Genomic DNA, 9,535 nt, shown 5'->3' on the forward strand with positions numbered 1-9,535 from the left:
AAAAGCTGAACTTAGCACTGGGACCAGTTTTTGGCTATTTTGGTGGGATTCATTGTTTCTGTCCAATCTGTTGAGCATGTGGACTGTGGCAACACATGAAAGCATGCAACATCACATGTGCTTAGTAGTCTCTAACATTATTACTATTATAGTCTGTATTATACTGTATATTAAAAACAATTCTAATTGATCTACACCTTTATCACACAGATTAACAAAGATTCGTGTCAAAATAAAGCGTGCAAAGGAAGGATGTCGATGTACAAGTGCAAAACACACACAGAAAGGCGAAAGAGACAAAGAGACCTAGGAAGAGGGAGAAGTGTCTGCAGGGAATGCAGAATGAACTTTGCTATTAGTGCAGCCCTCCCGTATCAGACACATGACATTCTGCAGTCAGCCCTTTTGACTGGGCAGACGGCAAAAAAAATCCCACTTGCTTTCCTTCAGGGAAAGCTGTGAATTAAAATCATTACAAGGAAAGTCAGGGCAGTAACTGACAGACCTTTCATGATTAGGGACTATCAGAGAGTGGGTCTGTTGAAGAGCTGCAGTCTCACAGCAACAGAGGACTTGCAGGCACATAATCTCATGTCCTCTGACAGAGTTTAACTCTCAGAGCAGCTCCTTTTAGGCCACTTACCTATTGATTGCTCAGAAAAGCTTCAAATGTCTCCTCTTTTAATAAGGTGCATCAGTGTATTCCTCAAGTGGTGCATCAACAAGTATTCAAGAAGCTTTGACATTATCTAAAGGGGAAAAAACACCATTTTGCACCATTTTTTTTTTTTTTAATTTTAAAACACCTCTAGCTATTGTTATCACTATCGTACAAATCCCATCAAATGTTTGACTATGCTTCATTTAAGAGGAGAAATAAAAAGATGGAGGATTTTAAAAAGGGAAGGGAGGGAATGCTGGAGGGCAAACTGCTAAAGTGTGGAATCCCACGTGGCAGCGGGATTCAGTTGGAAACAGAGAGCGGAGAAAGGCTGGTATGCTGGCGTGAAATTGTGCTGGTGGGCATCGAATGGCTGCAGGAGTGTGGACCACTTTGAGGGTCTGCTAATCAGTAGCACACAGACACATGAGCCGACTCACAGCTGTGCTACAGGATAAACGCTCCCGCGGCCGCAGCAGCCACCAGCAGCCTTTATTACCCAACAGATAACCTGCCCACATCCAGGGAAAAAAAAAAAAAGAAAAATGACAGTTGGGGAAGTGGAGCACTGGAGACTTTATAGATGACAGCATGGTCACAGATCATATGGGCAAGAAAAGTGAGCTCAAGGTTAAGAAGTATGAGGCTATGAACTATAGATGAAGGCATGGGTCTGGGCAGGTAGAGCTGCAGGTATGAGCTGATCATAAAAAGTTCCCTGTCTGACAGATAAGGAGAAGTGAGTGGAAAACAGTAAGTCAGAGTTCTGAAAGGAGAGCTGCAGAAAGAGAAGGTGGGAGGGTATAAAAACAAAGAAGACCCCGCAATGTTACAGTGAGATAATAAGCAGCAGAGTAAGGGAACAATAAAGATTGCTGAAGCAAGCAGGAGTCCGAAACTATAGCAGACAATGCAGAAGAGTTAGGGACAGTGCACCGTACCGCCGTAATGGGGTGGAGGACCGCAGAGCAGAACCACGGCTTGACCCTCTCTCACTGACACGGTGTTCCTCGGCTTGCTGCTGAAGTCGTGCAGAACTGTTGAGTGCAAAATAAATCAATAACTTTTCAGGGTTTGGCAACTGTAATAACTTATTTCATGTACAGGTAACATCCTGGGAAGGGCATTATAATTCTGCACAGCATTTCCCAGTTTGTTCATATTGCTTACAAGTTAAATCCAGCACCCCCCCCCCCCCCCCCCCCCCCCCCATTCATATCACAGGGTGCGCAAGAGACCAGACAAAGGGTATGCCAAAATGCTCCTCTCCAATCGCGTCTTAGAGATTACTTTACCCTTTAATTAAATGCTGCTGTGCTGCATGAGACAATAAGCAGTGGGGAGCCATATCAATTCCAGTGTCTTAGAAATACCATCAAGTCCCAGGAGGGAGTAAGCAAATATCAGCGGTTGTCAAACCAGAAATCAACTGATTAAAAGTCCCTCCAAATCAAGACATGCAGTCTTCATTCCTTCATGTATTCCATCAGTGCTACTGACTACTATGCAGAGCTAACACACCTACTGTTACAGACGGCATCCATCTAACATGATTTTTTTGCTGCATTTATATTTGATATTTGAATTGAGCATGTGGTTTTCCAGGAAATCACAGGAAAAATTATTCTCTGTATTAATCAGATTTTAAAAACTATAAAAAAAATGCAAACAAGAAATACAACTGTCAGTATTTTATCAAAACAGGTCAGTGCAATTATATATATATATATACACACACTGCTCAAAAAAATTAAAGGAACACTTTGAAAACACATCAGATCTCAATGGGAAAAAATCATTACTGATATGGACTGGGTAATGTGTTAGCAACTAAAGGGAGCCACATTCTTTGATGGAAATGAAAATTATTAACCTACAGAGGGCTGAATTCAAAGACACTCCAAAAATCAAAGTGATAAAATGATGCAGCAGGCTGGTCCATTTTGCCAAAATTTCATTGCAGCAAGTCAAAATGGTACTCAGTAGTTTGTATGGCCCCCATGTGCTTGTATGCATGCCTGACAACATCAGGGCATGCTCCTAATAAGACAGCAGATGGTGTCCTGGGGGTCTCCTCCCAGATCTGGACCAGAGCATCACTGAGTTCTTGGACAGTCTGAGGTGCAACCTGGCAGCACTGGATGGAACAAAACAATGTCACAGAGGTGTTCTATTGGATTTAGTTCAGGCGAGCATGTGGGCCAGTCATCTTCCAGGAATTCCCTGCATACTCTCGCCACATGAGGCTGGGCATTGTCGTGCACCAGGAGGAACCGAAGACCCACTGGACCAGCGTAGTTTCTGACAATGGGTCCAAGGATTTCATCCTAATACCTGATGGCAGTCAGGGTGCCGTTGCTTAGCCTGTAGAGGTTTTGTAGCTCTGGCAGTGCTCATCGTGTTCCTCCTTACACAAAGGAGCAGATACCGGTCCTGTTGATGGGTTAAGGACCTTCTATGGCTCTGTCCAGCTCTCCTAGAGTAACTGCCTGTCTCCTGGATTCTCCTCCGTGCTCTTGAGACTGTGCTGGGAGACACAGCAAACCTTCTGGCAATGGCATGTGTTGATGTGCCATCCTGGAGGAGTTGGGCTACCTGTGCAACCTCTGTAGGGTCCAGGTATCACCTCATGCTACCAGTAGTGACACTGACACTAGCCAAATGCAAAACTTGTGGAAAACAAAAACAGTCAGAAAAGATGAAGAGGGGAAAATGTCAGTGGCCTGCATCTGTAAAACCATTCCTGTTTGCAGGGTTGTCTCATTGTTGCCCCTCTAGTGCACATGAGTACACCAAAACAGCTGAAACTGATTAACAACCTCCTCTGCTGCTTAACTGACCAGATCAATAATCCCGGAGGCTTGACCTGATGCCATACTCTGATTCAAAAGTGTTCCTTTAATTTTGCATGTGATTGAGCCAGCTTGAGCCAATTCAATCGCAAATGGAAGGCAGGCTGAATGTATCTTATTGGTGTTTTATCACCAATGTCTCACAAAAGTCACTTTGAAGAAGGCTACTGACTGTAAGTGGTTGCAGACCCCCCCGTCTTCGAAATTCTTTGCACACAGTCGTAGTCAATTTGTTTGTGCTGCGGTCTCCAACAGTTGTTTTTCCACAGTGAAACATTATTATTAACCAAAGTATTAAAGTATGAGCCTTCTATAATCAGTACTCTTGATTGTTTGTTTGTTTTCCTCCACGTCAGTGATTGTTAGACTTCTTCTGGTCTGCCTCACTTCTAAAGTGGAAAAAAAAAAAAGTTCACACCCCACAATTTTTAGCAGTGATTAACTATTTAAAAAAAAAATCTTTGTAAATAAAGGCCAGAACAATTACATCAGCAAACTGTCATTTGTTCATTTCCTAACAAACCAATTTCCCCTGGCAGCCCACACTCTACCTGCAGTGACTCTAAACCTTGTTAGTAGTTAGTATAGACAGTTTGGGAACCGCTGCCATAAGCACTAGATGTTGGCAGGTTAAACATCATGGATCAAAGAAGAGTCCATAAATCTGGAAATAGCCATTTAATGAGCACAAAGTTAACAATTAAATCTTTATTGTAGTGGATGTTTGTTTTATATGGAAAGTAACCCCCAGGAAAATGATTCACTTTCTTACCAACGATGATCAAAATACTGCTAAATGAGAGACTGAGTATATAACACTTATATACTCAGTCTCTCATTTAATTGGGCTTTCCTACATACTGTAGGAAAGCCCAATTATGACATCATCTCACCGGCCTCACCAGCAAAGCATTAAGAGTGATACGAGCACCAACCAACCATTTCCTGTTCCAGGATCTGAAATTTTTGTTCTGTTGCATTGAACAGAATATTTTGGGGGTTTAGACAGTTGGTCTGATGAATATGATATTTGTGTTCTGGGATTTTCACCATCTCCTGATATTTTAAAGACCAAATAAATCAAATGATTAACCAGGGAAATTATAATAGAGATAAATGGAATTATTCATTGGTTGCAGCCCCATTCTCACTGATTTGCATTCTGTTCAGTCACACATAATATCACACCAAGGCAAAGTGAAGTAGGGGAGTGGGATGTTTCACTGCTGTAACAATATGCATATTTAAAAATAAGAATCTACTCACATGCAAACTGGACTTTTGCCTCCCTGCTGACAACAGTCCCGAATGTGTTGGTGGCAATGCACTGATACACTCCTCCATGATTGATGACATGAGGGTTACTGATCAACAGGTTCCCCTCTACAAGGCTGTAGGTTAGATCTGAGTCTGTGTTTATGTCCCTCCCATCCACTTTCCACCTGTACAGACAGTACATCACACACTTTTTCATCAAGGGATAATTTCATGACTATTTACTGCTTGTAATCCTCATATCCTCATCTGTTTTAGTTTGCTTTTCTCTTTTTGTATTTCCTAACCAGTCTTGATGAAGGCTGAAACACTGGTACCATCAATAAGCTGCGATGCTGCCCAAGAGCATGTTTCTTTCTTACACCCATGACTAAAATACGAATAGCCCCACTTGTAATCAATGACTCCATTAAAATATAAATGTGTTTTGTAAATTTGATCCCACACACTCACTCCCGCTATGCAGATAAACAAAAAGCTGTCAGACCACTCACCTATAATGCGGAGGTGGGTTCCCTTTTGCTTTGCAGTTAATAAACACCTGCTTGTCATCAGTGCTCATTGGAAAAATACTGTCACTGGGCTCCTGGGTGAAGACGGGACCATGGCGTGTGTTCTCTGTAAAGAAAAAAAAAAAAGAGTGCAATGCAAGTGACACAAAATGAATCCCCCCCCACCCACCCCTGGCCCCACTCATTGCTTAGAAAACTGTATGTGAACTTAACACCTATTATAATTAGCTGTCAACATGGCTCCTTGAGCAGATTCTGCATTTAATAAACGCTCTTGTGCACATGTCATGAGGCAGATAATGCATTATGATGAAAGAGCAATTAACCAAAGATAACCCTCAAGCATTTTGGCTAACTGACACACTCTGTGGAGTCTATGATAGTCCCATTCTACTACATCTACATGCACATTCACTGTCCGTAAACATGCGCAGTGCATAAATACATTTAAAGCACACATAGCTGACAGAGTTATGCAATCTTTCTACTTACAAGAATGCAAAGACAACATACCGACTCATTATTGTTGCAAAAACAGCTTAAGTAAACACTAACACAGGGTGCCTTTCATACAGTTAATTGCTCATTTAAACAAATATTTGGATTCTTCATACTAAACTGAGGTTAAAAACTCAAGATAATGATCAGCTTATCAACTTCTGGCATGCCCCCCCCCCCATGACACTATTTCTAAAGCTTTGATTGTTCCAAGGTCGCAGTTCACTGCTGTTACTTCTATGAATCACAGTGCTTTCAACAGCTGATTGTGAAAGAAAATAAAATATTATTGTGGCATATTTTCACAAGGTTTAAAAAAAAAAAAAAACATGTAACTTTACTTTGAAGCATTACAGATTTTCTGCTACTCCGAAGGTCAAATCAAAGGTCAAGAGGTCAAAAAGAGACAAAAAAAAAAAATTTAACATTTCATACTTGATAAATTCCAATTTATCCAAGCCTGATTTCAAATTGGATGAATAGTTTTGTGCCAAAATTCAGGAGACAAAAAATATTCTAGTTATTTCTGGATCCTAGGAAGAACTTTTGGTCTAAAGTACTTTTGTGTAGAGCTGACGTAGCAGCATATCGTAAGAATCAGAGACAGACAACGATTTTAAGCATCGTTTTCAGTTTCAATGATGCAAAATTAGTAAAGTTTGAGTAGAATTATTTCAGAAGCATCGTCTCTATAGACCAGTGTTTTCTAGCTAATGACTTCACACATATCGTGAACGACGGCAAACTCAAGCACAGTTGAAGCTATGAGTGGGTTCAGTTTGTGATTTCTAACATGCTTCGGCTCCATCTTTGGAGGCTGTTGAGTGTAGATTGATGGGAAGACATTTTTTTCATTAAAATTTAACCTCTGAAAGACAACACGGTGTGCAAATCCTTTCTGAAGCTACAGCACGTGCATAAAGCCAAAACACAAGCAGAATTTAGTCTAAACTGAATTACATGTCAAGAATAATTAGAAAGATGGACAACTAATCCAGCTGGCTAATTGAATTTTTTTTTTATTTCATCTTTGTTTTAATGCAAGTAGGATAACCTGGTTAAGATGTTTCCACGAGAGCTGCAATAATCAGAGTGGTGCCCCATTCTGGTTATAATCTAATTAGTCGAGAGCCCGTAAAGCTGTATACATGTTGTTTGAGCATGCATGTCTGCTCTGTCACGCTTGTTCGTTTGGTTTCCTCCAGCCAAACTATCAATACACAGGAGTAATTAACTGATATTGCACTAATTACTCCCGTGAAATGTGACGTTTCTTTAGTAGATGCACACAGACACACTGCGGCACTCACCCTCCCTTTCCTCTGACCATGTGTGCCATACACCGAGCTGCTCTGGAAAAAAAAATTGTTCATTTGTCTTTTGGCGCACTTGAAAGGATGAGGTGCTTTTCTTTTATAATACAGTCTCTAACCTTGACTAGGACAAAAAGTGCTCCCTCCCACACCATCATCACCATCATCTTAATGAGAGTGGGAGTCTTTGCCTCTGGTAAGGGCCTTGTTTCCCCAACCTCTGAGGGAGGTGCTTCATTTTTTATCCTGTTTGCGATGTCCTTTAAATTAAACAAATTAATGAACCTTTAATAGCCGGGCTATTTCACCTGGGAAATGATTGGGCTGGTTTGTGTTTATGCTTCAGAACAGACCTGCCCTGAAAACACACCAACCGGACTGACCATTCGCACACACGAACACACACATACAAATTCACCTTAATTAGATTTCCTGGGAATGCAAGTAAAATGTGAGCGCTGTAGTCGGTATGTGCATGTAGAGTGTAGCATGTAGTGACATGTGCATAACCCTCTATTCTCTGTTCTGTGACTGCAGACTACATTATGCGCCCCAGTGAAAATGCTGACTTGAGTCGAGGTTCTAAATCAATGGAAATGGAAGCATAAATAACAACACAATAGACCCCACTCCATATGCTGTATAAATTTAAATGCATTCCTTGATGCCTTGTAAACGGTTGGCTTGAGTTGAATATACAGTATATTCCTCAAATGTGACTGTCAACACTAAATCTCTACGCTGCACAGGTTACCGTTTTCAGAGCTCTTAGTGAGATTTTAATGCCTTAGCTGTAACTCATGCAGGCATTAGGAAAGTAAATTCTAATGTTACTCTGCTTTTCTCTCGGCCCAAAGAGCCCCTCAGCATACTGTGTACACGTGCTGCTGAGGAAGAAGTACAGAATAAATGAGTGTTAAGGAAAGAGTTTGTATGGATTTTTACAGTGCTCTGCCACATTTCATGGAAGTGGCAGCAGCTGGATATAAAGCAAGAAAATTGCATAATAAAACAGGGAGACATAAAAAGACAAGAGACAGTGAGTCCCGCACAGGATGCTGGTCTCCTTTCAAATGTTACTCTTAACAGTGATTCACATCGTGAGTCAGAGGTGCTCTGAAAGGAAAAATATGAACTCTTGCTTGTGGCTAACAGCTATTATCAATATGTCAATATAATGTTAATCTAAACAGTGACACACGAAAGCTTTACTTGATCTTATGACCAGTAATTCCTGTTAAATAGTGGATCAAACTGGTAGATTTCACCCATAAACAAAAATACTAAAACAATGATCCCTTCTGAGGTTGCTCTCATTCCGTTTGATGTGAAATGGTAACTTAAACATGCAGCAGAAAAAGGAAAGCCCTTCCTTTGAGAGATGTACTGTATTCATATTAGGTGTGTTATAAAAGGCGACTTCAAATGACATCTCACCGGCAAGGCACTCTTTGAGTGACAGAAGGATTAACAGTTCCCATGGCAACAACATCTTCATTTTCCAAGGTCAAAGATTCTCCTTCTTCCCATCCAGTTGCCAGAGAGTGGAGAATATTTCCTGGGCAAACGTTCCTCCGTTTGGCTCTGGAACAGATGGAGGGTAAACTGGTGCTGTGAAGATGACGAGATGCAGTCTACATCGAGCCGGCTAGAGGGGAAAAAAAAAAAAAGAGGGATGGAACTTGTGGAAAACTGGCGAGCCATAAATAATTCATTCAACCAAATAAGCAAAGCCAAAATCCCATGCTGAAGGGCCAGAGATGGGGGAGCTGATATTTAGTGTACATACACTATCACCAAAAGGAAGTCAAGCAAAAAATAAATAAATAATGTGTGTTAAATGTGCACACATGGAATACTAATGAATGGAGAGAGATAAACTATAGGAGAAAGGCTTCTTTGGGTCATGAACTAAGAACTATCAGCAATAACTTAGAATTAATAAATAAGCTTTTATGGTTTGGGAACCAGTCAAGTTGCATTACATGTAATAATAAGCTAATAACACATACCGCTGCATTAAATTGGTTTACTTACAAAGAACCAATATTTTTTATATTAAATCAGTGGCTCAATCATCTACATCTGACGGTGGAAGCAGTGACACAGAAGTAACACAATAATAACACAACTTATTTTGTCACCGCTTAGGTTCACTCATTTCTTATTCATTTGTGCCTTCTTTTAAACACAGCAGGAAGGAGTTTTCAGTCGTCAGCTACAGCTGGGGGAACAAGCATTTTATATTTTATAGCTGATTAGCCAATATTTACCTCAGGAGGTGGTGGACTTGAGTTTGTCACACTCGTAATGAATGCTAATATTGCTTCATATGTAATTAGGCATGTGTTTGCTTACAAGTTAAACATAACTGAATGTTAATAATATGACAGTTTTGTGGTTACAGCTTGTTTTCCCCCTGCC

General features: G+C 40.7%; 1 protein-coding gene across 1 annotated transcript in view; it reads right to left on the reverse strand.

The window, feature by feature from the left end:
• LOC115780236 (contactin-4) overlaps positions 1 to 8,668 on the reverse strand; it is a 53,327-nt gene extending 44,659 nt beyond the window's left edge. Inside the window, 4 exon segments of the mRNA XM_075074370.1 lie at positions 1,603 to 1,698; positions 4,780 to 4,955; positions 5,283 to 5,406; positions 8,549 to 8,668. Of these exon segments, the coding sequence (XP_074930471.1) occupies positions 1,603 to 1,698; positions 4,780 to 4,955; positions 5,283 to 5,406; positions 8,549 to 8,609 (457 nt within the window). The 5' untranslated portion in view covers positions 8,610 to 8,668.
• Between the last annotated feature and the right edge of the window lie 867 nt (positions 8,669 to 9,535).

The sequence above is a fragment of the Archocentrus centrarchus genome, chromosome 5 (assembly GCF_007364275.1).
Source record: "Archocentrus centrarchus isolate MPI-CPG fArcCen1 chromosome 5, fArcCen1, whole genome shotgun sequence".
Taxonomy (NCBI): Eukaryota; Metazoa; Chordata; class Actinopteri; order Cichliformes; family Cichlidae; genus Archocentrus; species Archocentrus centrarchus.